The 26,875-nt window shown below is 41.5% G+C and overlaps 1 protein-coding gene across 5 annotated transcripts in view; it reads left to right on the forward strand.

Annotated features, from left to right (window-relative positions):
- Positions 1–26,875, forward strand: part of LYN (LYN proto-oncogene, Src family tyrosine kinase) — a 194,180-nt gene that overhangs the window by 49,756 nt on the left and 117,549 nt on the right. For 4 of the 5 annotated variants that reach the window (XM_030214577.1, XM_030214543.1, XM_030214552.1 and 1 more), the window contains one exon: positions 18,840–18,973. In XM_030214577.1, coding sequence (XP_030070437.1) covers positions 18,845–18,973 — 129 coding nt within the window. In that variant the 5' untranslated portion in view covers positions 18,840–18,844. The remainder of the gene's footprint in view (positions 1–18,839; positions 18,974–26,875) is intronic. The other variant, XM_030214568.1, reaches the window with a different exon arrangement.

The raw sequence follows: 26,875 nt of genomic DNA on the forward strand, positions 1-26,875 counted from the left end.
GACCAGAATTGAACACAATATTCGAGATGCGGTCACACCATGGAGCGATACAAAGGCATTATAACATCCTCATTTTTGTTTTCCATTACTTTCCTAATAATACCTAACATTCTATTTGCTTTCTTAGGCACAGCAGCACACTGAACAGAAGGTTTCAACGTATCATCAACAACGACACATAGATCCCTTTCTTGGTCCGTGACTTCTAACGTGGAACCTTGCATGACGTAGCTATAATTCAGGTTCCTCTTTCCCACATGCATCACTTTGCACTTTCTCACATTAAACGTCATTCACCATTTAGACGCCCAGCCTCCCAGTCTCGTAAGGTCCTCTTGTAATTTTTCACAATCCTCCCGCGATTTAACGACTTTGAATAACTTTGTGTCATCAGCAAATTTAATTACCTCACTAATTACTCCCATCTCTAGGTCATTTATAAATATGTTAAAAAGCAGCGGTCCAAGCACAGAGCCCTGGGGAACTCCACTAACTACCCTTCTCCATTGAGAATACTGACCATTTAACCCTACTCTCTGTTTTCTTTTAACCAGTTTTTAATCCACAATAGAACACTACCTCCTATCCCATGACTCTCCAATTTCCTCTGGACTCTTTCATGAGTTACTTTGTCAAAGCCTTCTGAAAATCCAGATACACGATATCAACCGGCTCCCCTTTAGCCACTTGTTTGTTCACCCCTTCAAAGAAATGTAGTAGATTGGTGAGGCAAGATTTCCCTTCTCTAAATCCATGTTGACTTTGTCTCATTAATCCATGCTTTTGAATATGCTCTGTAATTTTGTTCTTAATAATAGTCTCTACCATTTTGCCCGGCACCGACGTCAGACTCACCGGTCTATAATTTCCCGGATCTCCTCTGGAACCTTTTTTAAAAATCGGTGTTAAATTTCCACCCTCCAATCTTCTGGTACCACGCTCAATTTTAAGGATAAATTACATATTTCTAACAATAGCTCCGCAAGCTCATTTTTCAGTTCTATCAGTACTCTAGGATGAATACCATCCAGTCCAGGAGATTTGCTACTCTTCAGTTTGTAGAACTGCCCCATTACATCCTCCAGGTTTACAGAGAATTCATTAAGTTTCTCCGACTCATCAGCTTCGAATACCATTTCTGACACCGGTATCCCACCCAAATCTTCCTCGGTGAAGACCGAAGCAAAGAATTCATTTAATCTCTCCGTCTCGGCTTTGTCTTCCCTGATCGCCCCTTTTACTCCTCGGTCATCTAGCGGTCCAACTGATTCTTTTGCCGGCTTCCTGCTTTTAATATACCTAAAAAAAAATATTTACTATGTGTTTTTACCTCCAATGCAGTCTTTTTTTTCGAAGTCCCTCTTAGCTTTCCTTATCAGCGCTTTGCATTTGACTTGCCATTTCTTATACTGTTTCTTATTATTTTCTGAAGGATTTTCTTTTAGCTCTAATAGCTTCCTTCACCTCACCATTTAACCAAGTCAGCTGTCGTTTGGTCTTCCGTCCTCCTGCTTTTGACATAGATGCACGTTTATGTATTCTGCAGAAAGTTGTATAGATCTGTTCAAAATGCCAGACCTCGTAGATTTCACCTACCCTGTACAGTTTAGTGATAGCCATTTCCAATTCTATGGTACACCACATCCCCACGAGGGCTCTCTCACTGTCATTGTAGCCACATTTCTCCTGCTGACCCATTATGGCACACGTGTGACACAACGGAAACATGAGTTTACCGTGCAGCCTAACAAGCCTGAAATAATTAAAGAGGGGGCTGAAATTTTCACAGATGATTTGGGGGTATCTGATCGGATATTCTTTGGTTTTACTAGCAAAAGTGTACATGCTGGTAAAATTATAATGGTGTGTTTTCTCACCTTGTTTAGCCTGATAGTACAGACATATGACATTCGTTCTGCCTCCAAAAAGGGTGTCTTGTGGAACTAAAGGTTCTGGTAACTCGGCTCTGCTCAGAAAGGCCACACATTCCCTATCCATTTTAACCAAATGGTCCCACTCTTGTTCCCAAATACTGATGACCTTAAACCCTTTCACTTTTAGGTAATCTGCTTTGCATTGTGTATTGTAGTCGAGAACCCCGAAGGTGCTGCCGATCAACAGATTCTGTTGTTTAGAAACAAAATAGGTCATACAGCTGTGGTACAAGCACTCGTTAAATTTACACAGTATGTCCACCGTTAATGACTGCATAACCTGAACATGGCCATAGACACAGAAGCAATTGCTTAGGGTCACTGCACCACCCCCAGAATTTCTTCTACTTCTACCTCTACAGCCCTCTCTGTCATTTTCATAATTTCCTCTCAATACAGGACACAGGCTTTTTGTAAAATATAGACATCCAGGCAGAAGAAACAATGGCTAAAGATATAAAGAGAGGTGACGAGAACTTTTTCAGATATATTGGAGAAAGGAGAAAAGCTAGGAATGGAATTGGTAGACTGAAAGGCCGCTGAAAATAGTGGAAAGTGCTGAAATAAAGCGAATCTGCTAAACAAATATTTCTCTTCTGTTTTCATGGAAGAAAATCCTGGAGAAGGACTCTGGGTATATCTGGGAATGGAGTGGATATTGTGCCTTTCACAGAAGAAAGTGTTTATAAACAACTGGACAATCTGAAAGTAGACAAAGCTATGGAGCCAGATGGGATACATCCCAGGATACCGAGGGAACTCAGATAAATTCTGGCGGGACCTCTTAAGGATTTATTTAATAGATCTTTAGAGATGGGAGAGGTTCCATGGGATTGGCAATGAGTGGATGTGGTCCCTCTTCACAGCAGGGACAGGGAAGACGTGGGGCTACTACTGAAAAGGTGTGAGCAAAATCTAAAATAAATACATGTTGGCAAGCCTCATGACAGTTGAAGGAAAAATAATGGAGTCACTGCTGAAGGAAAAGATAGTTAACTTTCTAGAATCCAGTGGGTTGCAGGATCCGAGGCAACATAGCTTTACCAAAGGAAAATCCTGCCAAATGAATCTGATTGGCCTGCTTATCCGACATTGCTGCCTGGATGTCCAACCGCCGCCTGAAACTGAACATGGCCAAGACCGAGCTCATTGTCTTTCCACCCAAACCCACTTCTCCTCTCCCTCCACTCTATTTCAGTCGATAACACCCTCATCCTCCCCGTCTCATCTGCCCGCATCCTCGGAGTCATCTTCGACTCTTCCCTCTCCTTCTCTGCCCATATCCAGCAGACAGCCAAGACCTGTCGCTTCTTTCTCTATAACATCAGCAAAATTCGCCCTTTCCTCTCTGAGCACACCACCCGAACTCTCATCCACTCTCTCATTAGCTCTCGCCTTGACTACTGCAACCTACTCCTCACTGGCCTCCCACTTAACCATCTATCCCCCCTTCAATCCGTTCAGAACTCTGCTGCGCATCTTATCTTCCGCCTAGACCAATATGCTCATATCACCCCTCTCCTCAAGTCACTTCACTGGCTTCCGATCAGGTACCGCATATAGTTCAAGCTTCTCCTACTAACCTACAAATGCACTCAATCTGCAGCCCTTCACTACCTCTCTACCCTCATCTCCCCTTATGCTCCTACCCGTAACCTCCGCTCACAGGACAAATCCCTCCTCTCAGTACCCTTCTCCACCACCGCCAACTCCAGACTTCGCCCTTTCTGCCTCGCCTCACCCTATGCTTGGAATAAACTCCCTGAGCCCATACACCAAGCCCCCTCCCTACCCATCTTCAAATCCTTGCTCAAAGCCCACCTCTTCAATGTCGCTTTCAACACCTAACCATTGTACCTCTATCCAGGAATTCTAGACTGCCTCAATCTTGATTGACTGCACTTTTTGTCCTTTAGATTGTAAGCTCCTTTGAGCAGGGACTGTCTTTCTTTGTTAATTGTACAGCGCTGCGCAACCCTGGTAGCACTTTAGAAATGTTAAATAGTAGTAGTAGTAATCTCTTTGGCTGGATGATCAAAGAACTGGATGAAGTATATGCGCTAGATGTAATCTATTTGGATTTCAGCAAAGCCTTTGATATGGTTCCTCACAAAAGACTCCTGAATAAGCTGAGAGGGCTGAACTTAAGACCTAAAGTGGTGAACTGGATTGGAAACTAATTGACTGACAGGTGGCAGAGGGTAGTGGTAAATGGAATCCACTCGGAGGAAGGGAAGGTGAGCAGTGGAGTGCCTCAGGGGTCAGTACTGGAGCTGATCCTTTTTAATATATTTATGAGAGATATTGCTGAAGGGTTAGAGGGAAACGTTTTGCCTTTTTTTTTTTTTTTGCAGATGACACAAAGCCAATGTGTGTGTGTGTGTGTGTGTGTGTGTGTGTGTGTGTGTGTGTGTGTTTTTTTTTTTTTACTCTGCATAGGCCCTTTTTTGTTTTTGCTAAATGGGGAAAAAATGGAAGCAAACCTGATGCACCATTCACATCTGCCACTGCTTTATACACAGCAGTGGCCAGCTTGCCATATCTGTTTGCCTCATGTACCTCCAGTAATGCTGTTCCAGCAGGTCCCCTATCAGCAGTAGGTGAATACCCAAATAAAAGTTCACATCATGAGCATCTTGAAGCAAATTTTCAACAGTTTGTTGAATCGCTCCGTTCTGATAAGTGATGATTCACTTCTTTGGAGGTTGGCTTAAGGTGATCAATATAGGCATGGAATCCTGTAGAGATCAGCAGTTTATGTAAAGTCTCTTCTCCCATGCCAAGAGGTAATGGATGCACAGCATATGGTATAAAGTCTGGAATGTCAATAGAGTTCTTGGTAACCAGAGGTTTGGAATATGCTCTCCCATTAATAGTGATGGAGACCAGAGGTGTATGACTGCAGCATGTATTGTTCAGTAAATAGTTCAAACTGTACAACACAGTGTTCTTTAGAAAGTGGATGTCATGTCCTCTGGAGCAATTGAGATAGAAATATTTGGGGGAAAGAACAGATGAAAACAAAAGTGTCCCGCTCCGAGGTAGTACAAAATGTGTGAGGCAAATGGTGAGTATGAAAGTTTGGCAGTCAGGGAGCATGAGGAAGAATTGTCAATCTCTTTAAATTGATGTGGTTCACACTGGAAATGAAAGGGTGTCTGTTCACACAAACTGGCATCCATAGGCTTGAACAAAGTCCAGTTACATCCAGCAGCTGCACCCAAGTGAGATGGTCCAAAGGATACATTAGTATATTATCAAACTGCACACCAATGTTAACAACAGGGCAAATAACAGTGTGTTGTCCTGACCATGGGATCAAAGTACAGATACAGCATCCATGTGGTGAACAGATTGGAACACTAATTGTCAAGGTGGGCTATAGCAAATTCAGGCAATCTGGTTCTAGCCATCTGAACAAGAGATGGTGGCCAGTGGCCTAACAGCAGTAATCAGAATTTCCTTTAAGATAGTAATAAGCTCAATCTGTACTTGACCACAGGCCGTAGCCCATGAAATATTCTTTCCCAACCTATATTCTTCATGTGCTAAGGTCACAATTTCTGTTCTATAATGGGTAATATAAGAGCAAAGTTATCTACAGTTACATTTAATAGATTACAGGATGTCTCATTAATAATAAGCAAAAGCAGGGTCATGGTATGGTACCAGAGATGTCTTCCAAGTAAAAGTCATTTTAGGGAAAAAAATATATATACACACACACTTTGGAGAGAGAGAACATATACTGTAGCAACAAGTTACAATATTCATGTATTTAAAGTGATAAAAGGTTGTTCAAAAGAGACCATTAACATTTATTTAATGTGCTTAATAGGGCATTCAGAAGAAATATTTTTTATACTCTGCACACAACTAATATGTCATTCAGGAGAGAGACCATCTGTGCATACTGATGGTACTACAGATTTGTAAGAGGGCACGGCACAATTTGGACTAATGACAGTGCCCAGAGTAGGAAGGTCTAGGAATGTCTGATATGTAATGGTTCCCTATGTATCCCGTAAGATAAAACAAATAGACAAGAATGGAGATCACATGACATAGTAGGTGACGGCAGAAAAAGACCTGTATGGTCCATCCAGTCTGTTCAACAAAATAAACTCATACAACAAGATAAACACACACTAAAAAGTTTGCACGCCTACAGCGCAGCTTAATAAACAGGACCCTAAGCAAGCAAACGATACCTATGGCTCAAGAGCTACCACCCAGCCCTCTGTAAATCCCATGGCACCAAGTCCACATTTGGTTCATGGAGCATTGTGAAAAGATCGCCTGGTGACTTGCCTGCATGGTGTGAAGGTGGCAGACCTCACGCATCACCTAGATAGGATTTTAGATAGTGCTGGGGAGGAGCTGGCTGTCTTGGTACATGTGGGTACCAATGACATAGGAAAATGTGGGAGAGAGGTTCTGGAAGCCAAATTTAGGCTCTTAGGTAGAAATCTCAAATCTAGATCCTCTAGGGTATCATTTTCTGAAATGCTACCCGTTCCATGCGCAGGTACAAATCAAGGTAAGGTATACACAAAAAATGGCACATGTGAGTTTATCTTGTTGGGCAGACTGGATGGACCGTGCAGGTCTTTTTCTGCCGTCATCTACTATGTTCGTTACTATATACACAGTCCTTTTTTTTTGTTCTACATAGAGCTTTTTGGAAACTTTCCAAAATTTCTAAAAGCTCACAAAATACCTGCTGGTCCTGCAGTTCTAACTTTGGCACTTTGGATCACCTCATATATCAATGCCCATTATTGCTTAAGTATTGGTCTCAAATTTGGAAAACTATAACAAAGATTTTGGACATATTGGAATCTCTATCATATAATATTATTATTACGGGTGAATTTGGCATGTCCACATCCATCAAACAATAAAAACAAAAAAGTGAGGACAATCTTCTTTGGTTGTTACTCAATTAAAAACCAAGTACTATTGACGTCACTTCTGTGTATCGCCGTTGAGACGTATCATAGTTGAGTTCTTAAACTTCTGAATTTGAGTGTACTTTGTCCTTTCCAGAAGTCCATAACCAGTTTTCCCCTTGGTTTTAATCGCGTAACAACCAAAGAAAATTTGTTTGACCCCTGATGCAGGCTTAGATGCCGAAACACAGCCGTGTTGGACCTTTTCATGATTATCAATAAAGTTCTTCGGATTTCCTCCACACTTGTCCTCACTTTTTTGTTTTTATTGTCTCCAATTTGCGTGAGGATTTCCTCTCCGCTTTTTGTTTGTTGGCACATCCATCAAACCTCATTCAGCCAAATTACGCATATTACTACATATAGCGATTAAGTTGATTTGCCAATGTTGGAAAGGCTTCACCAAACTGTCATATAATATGTGGTGGAATAGTGTATGTCTGTCTTGTCTGGGTCCAATTCTTGTCCTGCTTGCCTTGCCTTGTCTGGACTCAGTTCTTGCCATGTCTACCTAGCTGAAGAAAGTGCGGCCTGGTAGTAAGCTTTGGGATCCCCTCCCAAATTTCTGCTCTTGGGGACCCAGCCATGGCTAACACCAGCTCTGGCAGGATGCCCATTTCAAATATTTACAAAATAGAAAAATAAGTCATTTTATTTTTGAAATCATGTTGGTCCCAGGCTCTGTTTTCTTCTCTCTTCATTTCCACTATCCCTTCTCTCTGTCTTCTCTTAACTTGCTCACTAAGGTCTCTTGTCCGTTTGGCATTTCTTCTCTCTTCATTTCCACTATCCATCTTCTTCCATCTCTATCTTCCTCTATGTTCAGCATCGCTCTTTCTCTGTGTCTCTGTATTTCCCTGTCCAGCTTCTCCCCTCTCTTCCTCCCCCATGCCATCCATCTTCTCTCCCTCTTACTTCTACCCCACCCCTCTCCAGCATCTGGCTTGCTTGCCTGCCTGCCCATTCCCCCTCTCTCCTCCCTCCTGCTATGGGTTCAGTATTTGATCCCCTCTTCCTTCATCCTCTAGATCTGGCATCTCTTTTCCTTTCCTTCTCTTCCCTCCCGCCTCCTGAAGACTCCCACAACAAGTCCAGCATACCTCTCCCTTCCATTCAGCCCCCTTCCTCCTACAACAAGTCCAGCACACCTCTCCCTCCCCTGAGTTCAGCCACCCACCCACCCATAATCTAGCATCCCTTGCTGGCTTCCTTCCTGCAGGTCCAGGATCACTGCCGCTTCCTTATCCTTCCCCTGCTGTCACTGCAGTGTATGCAACTTACATTTGCAGAACACCTGGCAGTGATTCACATAGGCACTCCAGGGCCTTCCCTCTGCCGCATCTGGTCCTCTCTGATGCAACTTCCTGTTTAAGGAGAGCAAGATGCGGCAGAGGGAAGGCCTTGGAGTTCCTGTGTGAATCGCTGCCGGACGTCCTGAAAATGTAAGCTGCAAGCACTATAGCAGTGGGGAAAGAATTCCCGACCGGTTTGTGAATGGCCGGGTTGCACCATCTCTGGGTGGGCCTGGGCCCACCCGTGACTACACCACTGGTGCTGGTTTTTAAATATGCACGAGCTCCAGTGTGGGATTTAACTGGCCCGATTTTATGCAGCATACACATTGCACACAGCACCTCTTGACCCTTCTCCTTTGAGTCCCTTCTCTGTCTTATCCCTAGGGCCTGGGCCTACTGGCTCCAGACCCAGGGACTGAAAGGTCTGGTGGGCCCTTCTCATTATCAAGGCAGGTTTTGCATACCAGTCTGATGGTTGTGTTTTTCAGGAATATGATAAATCTACCAGGCTCTACATATTTCAGTTTACAACATCATTTACATCATTTGTCATTAACATTTTGTCAATACTGTTATTGTTAAATGGATCGTAAGCCTTTAAGCGGCATTGGTAAGCGCAAACTTTGAAAAGAAAAAGATAAGAAAGAATCGGAATTCTTAAAACGTGTGTAACCAATATCTCAGTTTTGGATTTGTGTCTTTGTGTACTTGACAGTTGTGACCAGGAAGAGGGGGGGGGGGGGGGGGGGAAGCCCTATGTGCTAGTTGGCCCAGGGGCCTCCAGACTTGTGATTCGTCCCTGCCCTAGGGGTGTGCAGCTTGATGTGTCATTTATGGGAATAGTCTTTTTGTTCTGGGAAATTGGCAATTTTGTCATTGTTGTTAAGAGTTTGCACTCTTTCGAAAGAGTGTTTCCTCTTTGCAAATAATGCAGCCTTTGTGAATAGTGCATACTCTTCTTCTGAAACAGCACAGACTCTTTTGAAAGCGTGTGTGCTATTAATGACACATAGGAAAAAACCCCACAAAATTCTATAATTTTTCCTGTTTTCATTTGAAACCGTTCATATTTCCATTTTGTTTCAAATGGAGGCACATCCCTACTTATTTCCAGTCTGAGTGAGATGTGCAGACTGTGCACTGGGCAATGAATGCAACTCTGAGTGGTGAGAGCAGGAACAGTCCAGGATGTCCGGCAGTCATATGTGTTAGTCAAAGTAACTGAACCAGCTGCCAGCATTGCACAAATTTCTATTTTTGGTTTGTCACTTCATTATGCGTTTAGTTGTGAATTTAGTTTAATTCGTACATCTTTTGTGCACCTTGCAAATGTGTACTCATCTTCTTTGTTAGAATAGACTTTCTTATAACTATATTCAGTCATGGTAGATAATTTTAAAGTGAGCTGCGATGCATTTTAAAACCTACGTTCCTTAGTACTTCTATGGACATACTGCACAATGCAGAATTGTGCAAACTTCCTCTCTGCATTTGAGTTGCAAAATTGTACGTGGGAAGCAGACATCAGCAGCACCAGCCTTACGAGCTGGAAGGAAGAACTACTGGCATTAATCCATCCGGGCTAATAGGAGGAAGCAGCAGTATCGAACTGTGCAGGCTGAAGGGAGGGAGGGAGCGTGCTGTATGTCTTTGTGGGCAGCAACAGCTGCATGGGCAGTAGAGAAAATGCTACAGTAGCAGTGGAATCTCATGCGATCACAAGAGGAAGCAGTGGAGGTGGACCCAGAAGTGAAAAGAAAGGAGAGGCACAGCTGAACCTTAAGAACTTGGTTGGAGGGGCAGAAGAGAGAGAGTTGTGCTGGGGTTTATGGAGAGAGAACTGAGGGAGGCAAGTCTCGTGGGACTTTCCTGCATAGCGCAGCTCAAGTATGTGGAGAGCCCGATCTCTGTGCAGACCCATGAAAGCAGTTCCAGAGGCAGCACTGCAAATAAGGAGGCAAAAGCCAGTGACTGAGAGAGAGAGAGAGAGAAACTTGTGTGAAGGCTGGGGAGAGGAATGAGAGAGAATGCCCAGGGGGAGGATGCTGGAGGGGGAGGGGGAGAAGCATGAGAGAGACTGACTGGGGAAAGCTGGAGGGAGGGCATGAGAGAATGCCTGGGTAAGGCTGGAGGTGGGGCATGAGAAAGACTGACCGAGGAAGGCTGGAGGGGGGCATAATAGAATAATTGGGTTAAGGCTGGGGGGGGATGAGAGAGACTGACTGGGTGAAAGCTGGAGGGGGGCGAGGCATGAGAGAAATTGGGTAAAGGCTCGAGAGTGGCATGACAGAGAGAGAGAGAAAGAGAGGTTGATGGGGACCCAGGCCATGGTGATATGTGAAACAAAGAGGCAGTTGCATCACCTATCAAGGCAGTGCTGTCAGTATGCTTTGGGAAGGGAGACTGCTGACTTCTGCCAGTGACTTGCAAAGGCACCTTGAGGAACAGATTTACTAAAGTTTCTTTGCCCAGGGACATAGAATAGGAAAAGAGCCTTAGTAAATCAGTTTCAAAAGAGCTAGTGCTGATCTGGCAGGGGATTCCCATCCCTCTTCTCCCCCTCCCCGCCAGCCCCCAAAGAAAAATTAAATTCACTGCAGACAATGTTGGCGTGGTGGGGAAGAAGAAGTAAGAGAGGTCTCAGCTGCTGGCTCCTACGTTTTGGTGCTAGCTTCTAGATATAATGAAAATTTGTCAGGCCTGTAATAATGGTTTATGTACTTCACTCCAAGGAATTTGTCCAAACCTTAATTAAACACAGCTACATTAATTGCTTCTACCACATCCTCCAGGAACAAGTTCTAGATTTTAACTATGTGTTGAGTGAAAAATATTTTCTCCTAGTCTTTGTACTTTTGAAAGAGTAAACAATCAATTTTGCATTTACCTGTTCCCCTTCATTCAGGATTTTATAGACTAGTGGTTTTCAACCCTCCTCAGGGACCAGTTGGCCAGTTGGGTTTCCATGATATCACAATGAATATGCAAATATCTCTCATGCATATTCATGGTGGGTATCCTTAAAGCCCAACTGGCCAGATGGTCCCTGAGAACTAGGTTGAAAACCACTAGTCTATAAAATCCTGAATGGAGTGGAACGTGTAAATGCAAAATTTGATTGTTTACTCTTTTAAAAGTACAAAGACTAGGAGAAAATATTTTTCACTCAATACATAGTTAAAGTCTAGAACTTGTTCCTGGAGGATGTGGTAGAAACAATTAATAATGTAGCTGTGTTTAATCAAGGTCTGGACAAATTGAAGTTGAAGAGCCCCTAACCTCTTTAGCCTTTTCTCATATGAGAAGAGTTCCATCCCCTTTATCATTTTGGTTGCTCTTATCTGTACCATTTCTAATTCTGCTATATCTTTAGGGCGTCTTTTACTAAGGCACACTAGCATTTTTAGCACGCTAAAAATAGACGCACACTAAATTCTAGAGACGCCAATGTATTCCTGTGGGCATCTCTAGTGTTTAGCACACACCTATTTTAGCACGTGCTAAAACCGCTAGCGTGCCTTAGGAAAAGACCCCCTTAGTGAGCTGCAGCGACCAAAATTGCACACAGTACTCTCGCCATGAAGCAAAACAGAGGCATTATGATATTCTTTGTTTTATTCAGTAATTCTTTCCTAATAATTTCTAAAATTCAGTGTGCTTTTTTGCCTGCCTCTGCACATTGAGCGGAAGATTTCAATATATTGTCCATGATGACACCTAGATCCTTTTCCTGGGCAGTGACTCCTAATTTGGAACATAGCACCACGTAACTATAATTTCAGTTATCCTGCCCAGTGTGCATCATTTTACATTTATCCACATTAAATTTTATCTGCATTCTGGACCTTGGGAAGACCGGTCTTCCAGTGTCCCAAGGTTCTCCTGCAATTTCTCATAGTCCGCATGTGATTTAAGAACTTTGAATAATCCTGTATCATCTGCAGATTTGATCACTTTGTTCATCATTCCCATTTCATGTTAAATGGCACCGATCCCAATACAGATCTGGTGCTTTCCACTAGTCACCTTCCTCCATTGAGAGAAATGGCCATTGAACCCTACCCTCTCGGTTGTTGTTTTTTTTTTTTTTTAATCTTTAACCAGTTCCCAGTCCACAACAAAGCATTGCTTTCTTTCCCATAGCTTTTTAATTTTCTCAAGAGCTGTCATGAAGGACTTTTTCAAAAGCTTTCTGAAAGTTCAGATACACTTCTGTAATTGCATGATAGTCATTTTGTATATTATGTGGTGATTGTTTTATATCTTGTTGATATAATCCACCTTGTACATTCTGATGAACTGTAAAGTTTGAATATGTTTATTATTAAATTAAATGATTGTTTATTTAATTGTACACTATGATGAATACTGTGTCTAATCTGTGACATGGAAGAATGCATATCAATAAATATAAATATACATTAGCAAAAATTGCTATGGGACGCCTAACATTCACAGGTGCTGATATTTTATATATTTATTTATATTCCATAAGTACATAAGTACATAAGTAATGCCATACTGGGAAAAGACCAAGGGTCCATCGAGCCCAGCATCCTGTCCACGACAGCGGCCAATCCAGGCCAAGGGCACCTGGCAAGCTTCCCAAACGTACAAACATTCTATACATGTTATTCCTGGAATTTTGGATTTTTCCAAGTCCGTTTAGTAGCGGTCTATGGACTTGTCCTTTAGGAAACCGTCCAACCCCTTTTTAAACTCTGCTAAGCTAACCGCCTTCACCACTTTCTCCGGCAACGAATTCCAGAGTTTAATTACACGTTGGGTGAAGAAAAATTTTCTCCGATTTGTTTTAAATTTACTACACTGTAGTTTCATCGCATGCCGCCTAGTCCTAGTATTTTTGGAAAGCGTGAACAGAAGCTTCACATCCACCTGTTCCACTCCACTCATTATTTTATATACCTCTATCATGTCTCCCCTCAGCCGTCTCTTCTCCAAGCTGTATAGCCCTAGCCTCCTTAATCTTTCTTCATAGGGAAGTCGTCCCATCCCCGCTATCATTTTAGTCGCCCTTCGCTGCACCTTTTCCAATTCTACTATATCTTTCTTGAGATGCGGCGACCAGAATTGAACACAATACTCAAGGTGCGGTCGCACCATGGAGCGATACAACGGCATTATAACATCCTCACACCTGTTTTCCATACCTTTCCTAATAATACCCAACATTCTATTCGCTTTCTTAGCCGCAGCAGCACACTGAGCAGAAGGTTTCAGTGTGTTATCGACGACGACACCCAGATCCCTTTGTTGGTCCGTAACTCCTAACGTGGAACCTTGCATGACGTAGCTATAATTCGGGTTTTTTTTTCCCACATTCATCACCTTGCACTTGCTCACATTAAACATCATCTGCCATTTAGCCGCCCAGTCTCCCAGTCTCGTAAGGTCCTCTTGTAATTTTTCACAATCCTGTCATGATTTAACGACTTTGAATAACTTTGTGTCATCAGCAAATTTAATTACCTCGCTAGTTACTCCCATCTCTAAATCATTTATAAATATATTAAAAAGCAGCGGTCCTAGCACGGACCCCTGAGGAACCCCACTAACTACCCTTCTCCATTGTGAATACTGCCCATTTAACCCCACTCTCTGTTTCCTATCCTTCAACCAGTTTTTAATCCACAATAGGACATTTCCTCCTATCCCATGACCCTCCAATTTCCTCTGTAGCCTTTCATGAGGTACCTTGTCAAACGCCTTTTGAAAATCCAGATACACAATATCAACCGACTCCCCTTTGTCCACATGTTTGTTCACTCCTTGAAAGAATTGAAGTAAATTGGTCAGGCAAGATTTCCCCACACAAAAGCCATGCTGACTTGGTCTCAGTAATCCATGTCCTTGGATGTGCTCTGTAATTTTGTTTTTAATAATAGCCTCTACCATTTTCCCAGGCACCGACGTCAGACTCACCGGTCTATAATTTCCCGGATCTCCCCTGGAGCCTTTTTTAAAAATGGGCGTTACATTGGCCACCCTCCAATCTTCCGGTACCACGCTCGATTTTAAGGATAAGTTGCATATCACTAGCAGTAGCTCCGCAAGCTCGTTTTTCAGTTCTATCAGTACTCTAGGATGAATACCATCCGGTCCAGGAGATTTGCTACTCTTCAGTTTGCCGAACTGCCCCATTACGTCCTCCAGGTTTACCGTGAACTCAGTAAGTTTCTCCGACTCGTCCGCTTGAAATACCATTTCAGACACCGGTAACCCACCCAAATCTTCCTCGGTGAAGACCGAAGCAAAGAATTCATTCAGTCTCTCCGCTACGTCTTTGTCTTCCTTGATCGCCCCTTTTACCCCTCGGTCATCCAGCGGCCCAACCGATTCTTTTGCCGGCTTCCTGCTTTTAATATACCGAAAAAATTTTTTACTATGTTTTTTTGCCTCTAATGCTATCTTTTTTTCATACTCCCTCTTGGCCTTCTTAATCTGCGCCTTGCATTTGCTTTGACACTCCTTATGCTGTTTCTTGTTATTTTCAGATGGTTCCTTCTTCCATTTTCTGAAGGCGTTTCTTTTAGCCCTAATAGCTTCCTTCACCTCACTTTTCAACCAGGCCGGGTGTCTTTTGGACTTCCGTCTTTCTTTTCTAATTTGCGGAATATGTATGGCCTGGGCCTCCAGGATGGTATTTTTGAACAGCGTCCACGCCTGTTGTACAGTTTTTACTCTCTCAGTTGCCCCCCTAAGTTTTTTTTTTACCGTTCTTCTCATTTTATCATAGTCTCCTTTTTTAAAGTTAAACGCTAACGTATTTGACTTTCTGTGTACAGTTACTTCAAGGTCGATGTCAAAACTGATCATATTATGGTCACTGTTATCAAGCGGCCCCAGTACCATAACGTCCCTCACCAGATCATGCGCTCCACTAAGGACCAAGTCTAGAATTTTTCCTTCTCTCGTCGGCTCCTGCACCAGTTGCTCCATAAAGCTGTCCTTGATTTCATCAAGGAATTGTATCTCTGTAACGTGTCCCGATGTTACATTTACCCAGTCTATATTTGGATAATTGAAGTCACCCATTATTATCACATTGCCCATTTTGTTCGCGTCTCTGATTTCTTTTATCATTTCTGTGTCTACCTGCTCATCCTGGCGAGGCGGACGGTAGTACACTCCTATCACCATTTTTTTTCCCTTTTATACATGGAATTTCAACCCACAGTGATTCCAATGTGTGATTTGTGTCCTGCTGAATTTGTAATCTATCTGAGTCAAGGCTCTTGTTAATATACAATGCTACCCCTCCACCAGTCCGGTCCACCCTATCATTACGATATACTTTGTACCCCGGTATGACAGTGTCCCACTGGTTATCCTCCTTCCACCAGGTCTCAGTAATGCCTATTATATCCAATTTTTCATTTAGTGCAATATATTCCAACTCTCCCATCTTATTTCTTAGACTCCTAGCATTTGCATATAGACATTTCAGAGTATGTTTGTTGTTCTTATTTGCATGATGCTTAGTACCTGACACTATTGATTTGACATCTTTTGTCTGATCTTTAGTTGTATTTAAGGGCACCTGGCCTACCACGGTCTGTTGTGTAACCTCACTATCCAGAAACCCTATCTTCCCTGTTTGTGAGGTATCTTTGCAAGATACCTTTTCCCGAACCATGCGCTTTTGAGCGACTGTCGGCCTTCCCCCCATTTCTAGTTTAAAAGCTGCTCTATCTCCTTTTTAAATGCCGACGCCAGCAGCCTGGTCCCACCCTGGTTAAGGTGGAGCCCATCCTTTCGGAATAGGCTCCCCCTTCCCCAGAATGTTGCCCAGTTCCTAACAAATCTAAAACCCTCCTCCCTGCACCATCGTCTCATCCACGCATTGAGACTCTGGAGCTCTGCCTGTCTCTTGGGCCCTGCACGTGGAACAGGTAGCATTTCAGAAAATGCTACCCTAGAGGATCTGGATTTGAGCTTTCTACCTAAGAGCCTAAATTTGGCTTCCAGAACCTCTCTCCCACATTTTCCTATGTCATTGGTACCCACATGTACCAAGACAGCAGACTCCTCCCCAGCACTATCTAAAATCCTATCTAGGTGACGCGTGAGGTCCGCCACCTTCGCACCAGGCAGGCAAGTCACCAGGCGATCCTCACGTCCACCAGCCACCCAGCTATCTATATGCCTAATGATCGAATCACCAACTACAACAGCTGTCCTAACCTTTCCCTCCCGGGCAGCACTTGGAGACATATCCTTAGTGCGAGAGGATAGTACATCCCCTGGTGGGCAGGTCCTGGCTACAGGAGTACTTCTTACTTCACCAGGGTGATGCTCTCCTTCTAGGAGACCTCCCTCCTCCAAGGTAGCACAAGGGCTACTAGACTGGAGGTGGGACCTCTCTACAACATCCCTGTAGGTCTCCTCTATGTACCTCTCTGTCTCCCTCAGCTCCACCAAGTCTGCTACTCTAGCCTCAAGAGAACGGACATGTTCTCTAAGAGCTAGGAGCTCTTTGCATCGGGCGCAAACATATGACATCTCACCAACTGGAAGATAATCATACATGTGACACTCAATGCAAAAGACTGGATAGCACCCCTCTCGCTGCTGGACTGCTGACTCCATCTTAGTGTTTTTGAGTTTTCCAATATTTTAAAACTTGCTACAGTATTAAGGATATTAGCCTAATATAAAAGTGTCTTTTACTTTATATAGTGTATTGTATGATTTATTTAGTATTTCCTTCTTAGATAGTAATGAAATGTATTTAAAACTCTATAAGAGCACTCCTTGCTTGTTACCCTAATTACAATAACTGACTATAAATGAGGAGTTGTCCTAGGGGTGGGTGGGAATACTAAATTAGATCCTGCAGTGGCTGTTAGATTCTATCTGTTAATGCTGTGGTGCAAGGCTTTTAAAACTAAGTGGAAAAGACTATGGAGATTAGCTGTTTTCTGTTAGCTGTTGAAATTTGCTTTTTAAGTTTGCCTAACACTAACCTACAATTCCTCCTTTAAACCCCAATCTTTAAGTTCCCAAAGCACAAGCAAAGTAGCGTTCACTTACCAGAGAAATGTCCTCTTCTCTCAGAACTTCTCAGAAAGAAAGTTCAGTGGGACCTTCCCTCTTTATATACTTTTGAATCTAAGGGGCCTCTTTTGAGCAACCTATGCAAGTATTCTACTTCCCCCACACCTTAATTCCAAAAATATGTAACTGCATAGAGCAATTCCAATCAGAAACTAAACCATATATTTGCTCTAATTGTTAGATCTTAGTTCATATATATCTAACTACAGCCGCTGAAACTCTAAAGCTAGTTAGAAGATAAGAGGTCAGAAAGGTACCAAATACAAATATCAAAAACCGGAATTGAAAAAAATACTTAGCTCCTCATGTGGTCTCGCACCATGTCTCTATAATCTTTATTTTCAATACATCCGTTAATTCCAGTGGTGTAGTGTATTGAGTCGGGATCAATTTTCACTCCGACTCAAAAAAATTCCACACCATAATCCTCCATTTCTCATCATTGTGGAATTCTCTCCCAAAGTATATTAGGGTAGAAGAATCATTTATGCTCTTTCGTAAAGCTTTAAAAACATATTTCTTTCAAATAGCTTTTGATATCTAGTGCTGTCTATAAGGGGAAATTCAGTGTCATTTGTTGGAGGAAACCACTCAGGAAATGAAATATGGTTCATTTGAACAGGGAATATATTATGTTACGGTAGCAGCATTTTTTGAATGTGATATGTATGAGTGATATATTTTTCGGACTATAAGACGCACTTTTTTCCCCCCAAATTTGGGAGGAAAATGGGGGGGTGCGTCTTATAGTCCGAAGGTAGAGATTTGGCTGGCTGGCTGGCTGGCAGGCTGCCCGCCCTCCCTCCGAGTTCGGGATCGCCCTCCCCCCGGCCCTGTCACCGCTTCTCCCCTTACTCACACGATCTTCCCTGGTGGTCTAATGATGTCGGGGCAGGAAAGAGCCCCCTCTTTCCTGCCCAGCGCGCTGCTCTCCATCCTGTATGCAGCCTGATGGTCTCGGCGAGATTCAAAATGGCCACCGAGACTTCAATTCTCGGCGGCCATTTTGAATTTCGCCGAGACCCGTCAGGCAGCAATGCATACAGGAGGATGGAGAGCAGCGCGCTGGGCAGGAAAGAGGGGGCTCTTTCTTGCCCTGACATCACTAGACCACCAGGGAAGATCGCGTGAGTAAGGGGAGAGGTGGTGACAGGGCCGGGGAGGGGGAAGGAGGTAACCCTGAGGGCGATCCCGAACTTGGAGGGAGGGATTCGGACAAGACGCACCGGAGCACCTAGGTTTTAGAGGAGGGAAAAAGCAAATTTTTTTTTCCTATTTTCCTCCTCTAAAACCTAGGTGCGTCTTATGGTCCGGTGCGTCTTATAGTCCGAAAAATACGGTAATTGGTTTGCTTTCTCTGGTACGGAAGTTGTGTTAGAGCTGTCCTATCATAAATGGATTTTTTTATGTTAGAACATTGTTGTATTTTTTATTTGTATTTTAAAAATATTATTATATGTCATTTATACTTTAAAGAGGTAAACCGTTCTGATTTGTTATGTAAGAAGTAATGGTATAGTAAATGGATAAACGATATATACATTACTGAGTTTGTTTCTTTTTTTTAAAATTTCCTACAGAAAATATGGGATGTATCAAATCAAAAAGCAAAGAGAATCAGAATGACGGGCAAGAATTGAAGAAGCAACCAGTACGTAAATCTGAAAGAACTATTTATGTGAGAGATCCAACGTCCAATAAACAGCAAAGGCCAGTAAGTAGATAGTCAAAGAAGAGAATTCCAACTGAAAGATCAACGCATGCTTGGTACCATTTAAAAATCCAATTGGAAACACACGCATGCAGAAGCTAAACCTAAGCATTGTCTACCAGAAATTGGTGCTTTTGAAAATTTATTAGTTTCTAGTAGTTTAATATTAAAAATGTGACATTGTTATTCATTCTTATATTATAGAAAAGTACAAATTTAATTCCCCTCTCCCCAAATTAATATACCTTTTTGTGACCCAGTAGTTCTCTCTAATCTCTTTGATCTTCCTGATCAGTTAGAATGAAAGCTGGGACATGGTGTCATGTGCCTTCCCTTATAGCTTTCCAGAGATTTTACCTATTTTATATCCCCTAAACTTATTTTAGCACAAGTCATTGCAGTGGTAGTCTTTCCAGAACCTTGAAATTATGGTCCCAAAACCTGGCCAGTAGGTATCACCACAAATAATGGCAGTGTATAGGTCTTTTTACAGTCAGTTGAGACTCCATACACAACTTAAGATATTGTTGAAGAATGATATAATAAAAATACCTGCACTTATTACAAAAAGAATTGATAATTATGATGATGGTGGGTGGAGCCTTCTCTCAATGACAATGTATTGAGTTTTCATCAACTCTCTTTGACTAAGTTTATTGGTTCATTGATTTGATATAAGACCAGTCTTGACAGGTGATGTAGATGAAACTTGCATTTGAGATGTATAAATGGCCTTTTCTCATTCTCTTCTTTTTGTGCTTGTGTTGCTTGGTTTCCCTGCTTCAAGTTGCCAAATGACAAAACTACCTCCACCTGACCTGTCCAAAAACCATGTCCTTCCAGCTGTTGAGGTTTACCTCAAAAGCTTTAAGATTATGCTTGAGTGTGTCCTTGAATCACAGATATGGACTTACCTGTGATCTGTGCCCACGTTTTAGGTGACCATAGAGAGCAAATCTAGGAATTCTGGTGCCTTCCCTCCTTATGATAATGGTCTGCTCACCAAGACCTTTTTTTTAAATATGTTTGCATTATGCTAATCAGTGAATTATAAGTATGGCTTCCAGAATGTTATTGTAGCTGCTTTTAATTGATGCTGGTATATTTTTAAATATAAATTTGTGTTGTATTTTTATTATGTTTTACTACTAGAGCATATACGCAGTTTGACCAGTTTATTGTATTTACATTTCTTTCTTATCAATGATTTTATGACTCCCCCATCCTTCAAGAGCTGTGAATTCTGCCTCTGCAGCATCCTAGCCCTGGTTTACCTGGGGAGCGAAGCTCCTGAGCTGTGACTTAAGCCCAGGCCCTTCTGCAGGGCGGCACACAGCTACAAGGTTAGCCCAGTATTCTTTTGAAGAGAATCCACTTCAGTAATTTGAAATGCAAATGCTTCATAGCACCATGAAATGTTTTCGGGCTATTGTTTTTATGATTTTTGTAATCCCCTTCATTGGTTTTTGAGAACTTAAATTGAATTATGTTCTCTGAATTCCATGATATTTCTAGGAAGGCTTTCTAAATATATATTGGCTATTTTTGATTTATTCTGTGGCTTCTCACTAATAGTACTTTTTGGTGGGGGCAGGGGTAGAAGATCTACTGTTCTCAACTTTTTGCAATATCTTCTTTGTTTTTCAAGATACCTTCTTTAGAATATTAATTACAATTTATTTATTTCCTCCTAACAGATATAAATGATGACTCTAAAAAGCAGGTTTCTGAAGTATAAAATCTGTATTTCTCTTAAAAAGCACATTGGTCATCATGAATAATTTTGGTTATCCATAATGGACAAAGTAGTGTGGTTGCCATGCTAGGTCCAATGGCATATGTACAAATAAAAGTAAATAAATAAAAGGGGATACCTTTTTTTATTCAGCTGGCTCAATACATTTCTTTAGTAACATCAGCTTCAGCAGGTGAAAGCAATTCTATGATTCAGTCTTATTCAAAATAGACTGCTCCACTGAAAAAGGTGGTCATTGCTGATGGAAATTGTAGTGTTTATTTATGTATGGATTTAGCTCACGTCCCAATCTGAGCGTCTCAATTCCCATTTCTACATTCCTGTTTCTAGCTCTGGAACTCTTTGCTGGAAGATGTGGTAACAGCTGTTAGTGTATCTGGGTTTAAAAAAGGTTTGGACAAGTTCCTGGAGGAAAAGTCCATAGTCTGCTATTGAGACAGACATGGGGAAGTCAATGCTTGCCCTGGGTTTGGTAGCATGGATTGTTACTGCTATTTGGGTTTCTGCCAGGTACTTGTGACCTTGATTGACCATTGTTGAAAACAGGATACTGGGCTACCTGGACCATTGATCTGACCCTGTATGGCTATTCTTATGTTCTTATGTCTAAAATGAGCTTCCAATCAACCAGCAATCCTCCATTCACATGTTTGTGAACACCTTCAAAAATTTCAAGTAAATTGGTAAGGAATGGCATTACTTTGCTAAATCCATGCTGTCTTTTCTCCATTAATGCATGTTTATCCATGTATAAAGTGATTTTGTTCTTAACAATAGCTTTCTCCATTTGGCCCAGCACTGTATCAGGCTAACTGGTCTATAGTTCCCCAGGGCACCTTAGAAATTGTTTCTAAAATTTGCATTGGGCTTGATATCCTCCATTCTTCAGGCATGATGGTCTCATTTCAGTGATAAGAGAAAATAGTTTTTCACTCAACAAATAGTTAAACTCTGGAACTCATTGCTGGAGGAGGTGGTAGCAGCAGTTAGTATATTTGGGTTTAAAAAGAAGGTTTGGAGAAGTTCCTGGAGGAAAAGTCCATAACCTGCTATTAAGATAGACATGGGTAAAGCAGCTGTTAAGATAGACATGGGATTGCTAGTATGGAATCTTGCTACTCTTTGGGATTCTGTCAAATACTTGTGACCTAGATTGGCCAAAGCAGGATACTGGGCTAGATGACCCAGTGTTGCTGTTCTCATGTTCTTCTGTAGATTACAGATTATCCTAGCAGGTCTGCAATTTCATATTTCAGTTCTGTCAGAACTCTGAGATGATATATACCTTCTGGCTTGATCATATGATGCTATTAAACTAGCAATTTGCTCTAATATGTATTCCAGTTTTGCAACGGTTTGCTTCAGTTTCTCAGAAACATTACCTTCAAAGAGCTCCAATGTGGGTATCTCCACAAACATCATCTTCAACAAAGCGTATGACCAAAGCAAAGAATTCATTTCCTTAATCTCTCTGAGCACTCATTACTCATTGTTTGCTTAGTGATCTGGCTGAACTCTTTGCAGGCATCCTGTTTCTGATGTACTTGGAAAAAAATATTATTACTAGGGGTTTTTTTTTTCCTTTTGGCAAGATCTTTTCAAATGTTCTCTTCATCTGCGTTATTAATTGTCAAATATTTGCCAGTTAGGCTTGAATGCAGAGAAGAGCAGAGTGATGAATTCGACTTGTAGAATTTCAAAGGAGTTGTATGAGATAGGGGTGAGAGACTAATGTGAACAGATCAGGAGAAAGACTTCAGGGTACTAATATCTGATGATGTCAAGGAGGCCAAAAACAGGGATGATGAGCTGCATAGAGAAAAATACAGTTAGCAGAAAAAAGGTGGTGATAATGCTTGGCATACTGTGTTCAATTTTAACGGTAATATCTCAGTTGAATGCATGATGAAGTATACTATGAATGGAAAGGGAGAGTTGGATCACACAAATGTGAGCATCTTGACCTTCATGAGTGTCAACTTTAAGATAGGGGAATATCTTTGAAAGCAATTGTAAGGGTAGGAAGTTCTTGACAAAGTAGAACAGGGGTTCATATTTTATTTATTTATTAGGATTTATTTACCGCCCTTTTCAAGCAATTCACTCAAGGCGATGTACAGTAAGAATAGAACAAACATGAGCAATAAGCATTACAGCAGTAAAAGTATTCAAATAACAATACAAAATATGGCATCATATACTACTTACAATGTCAACACGATGTGTAATAGAACATTTTAAGTGATAGTGAAGGGTAAAGCAAAGATGGAACATAAAGAGGCATATTTTTAAAGCACTTAGCCTTCCAAAGTTCCATAGAAACCTATGGAACTTTGGAAGGCTAAGTGCTTTGAAAATATGCATTATAGTTAGAAAGTAAGGTGACTGATTTAAAGAAAGTTGCACACGAGGTCAGGGAGATGGTTAAATATTATCTCAGCTAGGGTAGGAGTGGATAAACATGTCCTGCTGCAGTATGTGCAGCCCGAGTCACTCCTTGTGTGTGTGAGTGAGACTGACAAGTTAGTTACTTCTTCCATTAAAGGCCTGGTTGAAGACCCAAGCTTTCACCTGCTTCCTGAAGCAGAGATAGTCTTGTGTTAGGCGGAGCCTTTCAGGCAGTGCATTCCAGAGTGTGGGGGCTACTCCAGAGAAGGCTTGCTTGCGGGTATCACATCGTGTAATGTCTTTTGGAGAGGGTGTGGTTAGTGATAGTCCTTGGGAGGACCTTAGTGTCCTTGCCGGTGTGTGGAGGATTATCCTATTCTTCAGGTACTCGGGGGCCTTTCCCTTTCAGGGCCTTGACGATCAGACATAGAGTTTTAAATTTAGCCCTGTATTGTACTGGTAGCCAATGAAGTTTTTGCAAAAATGGTGTGATGTTGTCACGTCACTTGCAATCTTCTGTGAGTCTTGCTGCTGCATTCTGAATCACACAGCAAATCACCCAAAGGACCACTGAGTGGATGCCCCAGTCAGAGTTTGGTACAGCTGGAAGAGCCTGAGAACCTCACTAGCCTTTTTTATTCAAACTTGATTTTTCACCCCTCCCCCTTTAGTGCATCTGTGTGCCCCTCTCAGGAGGGTTAAGTGACTTGCCCAGAGTCACAAGGAGCTGCCTGTGCCTGAAGTAGAAGTCGGCCCTTGCAGATCATCAATGTGGCCGCGCAGGCTTCTGCTTCTGTGACTCTGACGTCCTGCACGTACTTGCAGGACGTCAGACTCACAGAAACAGAAGCCTGTGCAGCCTTCTACATGGAATGTTGATAGTGGAATAGCAACATTCCATGTAGAATCTCCAATAGTAGCAACATTCCATGTAGAATCTCCAATAGTATCTATTTTATTTTTGTTACATACCCTGCGCTTTCCCACTCATGGCAGGCTCAATGCGGCTTACATGGGGCAATGGAGGGTTAAGTGACTTGCCCAGAATCACAAGGAGCTGCCTGTGCCTGAAGTGGGAATCGAACTCAGTTCCTCAGTTCCCCAGGACCAAAGTCCACCACCCTAATCACTAGGCCACTCCTCCACTCTCTTGCTTTGCTTGTGCCATTTAGGCTAATGCTTCTTTACAAGGTTATGTTTTTCCACAATACTTAAAAAAAATAATTTGGATGTAAATGATCCTAATTCTTACTGGTTCATTTCTACTCTGCCTTTTGTGGAGAAAGTTATTGAAAAAGTAGTAGGGGTCCAGTTGCAGGACAGGGTCATTAGAACAAGATACCCTGGATCCTTGTCAGTTGGATTTTCAGCCAGGCTACGGGAAGGAGATTGCTATGGTGATATTAACAGATGTGAAGGTGGACTTTAGGTAGAACGCAGAGATTAGAAATGAGATATCCAGGTCAGGATATCTCAAATTCCACTAGCATTTTAGAAAGGGATCTACAAATGTAGAGCCTTTTTCTAAAAGGCACGCAGGAATGGACGTTCATGTGCCAGCTATGTGTGCTGGCATCACCCATTTTGCAAATGTCAGTGTCAGTAATATCAGTAGAGTAGTGGTTCTCAACCTTTTTTTCAGTAGGGACATACCTGACAGATGATACTTGCATACGTGACACACTGCATACATGATCTTCATGGACCTTTGGTCTTATGCAATATGGCAATTCTTATGAGTTAAATGTAAACATGCTCTGCACCCACAACAACAGGCACAGATCATAACTAGCATATTTTCTAAATGGAAGTTGCCTACAAAAATAAATAAATAAAATTATTTATTATCTTTTATTGGATTTCAATATAATACAATAGAAGCAAGAGCTCACCACAGTTCAACATGCAACATTTACAAATCATGGCAAAACTGGAGCTCACATTTAAGAAACAACTATCCACAACTAGAATCACATTAAGAAAAAGGGGAAGAAACAGGAGGTGGAGAAGTTTAAAAAAAAGAGGGGGGGGAGGGCTGGTATCCTATTTTGCTTCGGTACAGAGATAAGCAATGAGGTTGATGTATGTTGTGGCCTATGCAATAAATAAAATTATGATTCTCATGTCATTAGAGTGTAATATCAATATCTCTCCACTACCAAGCACGTTGTGAAATACAAAACGTTAAAAATCCTAACTCAACACGAAGAGAGAGTAAATGTCCCTGTTGAAACTTTAGATATGAACCTAACACAAATACTTGAAGATGATAAAGTGGGATTGACAACAGCAACACTTAATGTAACTTTCATACTACAACCTGACAGAGACTTAAACAATATTTTCTTCTTAGAGAACAAGATTTCCTGGATTGTAAAATAAGAATGTATCCAGACGTCTCCAAGATTACTCAAAAGAAAAGACAAGAGCTTCTTAAATTGAGCCCGAAAGCTTTGCAATTGGGCGCTTTATTTTGGTTGAACTTTCCCTGTAAATGTGTCTTAAAGTTAAATTCTATTAAATATGTATTCTTTGAATCTAAACAGTTAAATTCTTTTTTGGAAGCTAAGCTGGCTGAGTCACCTATGTTACAACCAAGGTCTATAACAACTTCAATTCCGTAAAAAGTACTAATATTCCTGGGTGCTCTTCTCAGCCGCCTTTTTCTGTAATAGAAGATATTATTCTATTCTATGTTTCTAAGTTTCCTTAAGTATTGTGTAATGCCTCCAAATTGTGGACTTAAGATGAGTAATAGATCAATATTTTGAAATAATTATGTAATACCCAAATTTCCTTGTGCTTATTTTTGACTAATAATCAACTTTCTCCAATTTCAAGAATTGTACTTGAAATAAAATGTAAATTTAATAAATAAAATAATTTTTAAAAAATCCTAACTCAAAATCCATCTAGCAGATCTACCATACAACAGTAACACTAGTTCCTATGATTCAAACTAGGGCTGTACCGAATATTAGTATTCGATTCAGCCCCAAATAGTGCCCGAATACGTTATATGAATAATACAGGGCTCTACTGTGCTAAATCTTACTGAAATAAACACTCGATCTATGATTTTGTGTTGCTTCTTTTAGTATTTTTTATGTTAAAGGTCAGTGCCCATTATTCATATTCAGTATTCATATTCAGCAGAATAGTAAAATATGCTATTCGTTACAGCTCTAATTTTTCAAACAACATGAGCCTTACCTAAGAGCAGGCAGCACTACAAATATTATATGAGGCCTTAAAATACCAATACACCTACTACAAGTAAAATAGAACAAGGGGGAGAGCTACAGAGTTCTACACAGAAACTACATGCAGACAGAATACCACACCTTGGCAACACACAGAATGTATGTAGGTATACCGTTATCTGTTCCACGTATGCATTACCAATTGTAATTCTGTTACCCGGAAATGGCAACCGCCATTTCGGCAAATGTAAGCCACATTGAGCCTGCAAATTGGTGGGAAATGTGGGATACAAATGCTACGAATAATAATAATAATAATAACACAGACAAATCCACACCAAATGCTGAAACTAATTGGCTCATTCTGTTAAATTGTGCGTGCAAACTGGGAATGTGCCTAAATTTGCATATGCAAGTTATGGTGACCATTATAGAATCAGGGGGGGTTAATGTTACGTTTTCCAGAAGTTAACTATTTAAGATTAAAAAAGAAGCTGCATTCTGCTTTCCCTTTGCAGGCAGCTATGCTTTGGAATAAGCTCCTCTCTTTGTAAGCAG

Source organism: Microcaecilia unicolor, chromosome 1 (genome assembly GCF_901765095.1).
Source record: "Microcaecilia unicolor chromosome 1, aMicUni1.1, whole genome shotgun sequence".
Classification (NCBI taxonomy): domain Eukaryota; kingdom Metazoa; phylum Chordata; class Amphibia; order Gymnophiona; family Siphonopidae; genus Microcaecilia; species Microcaecilia unicolor.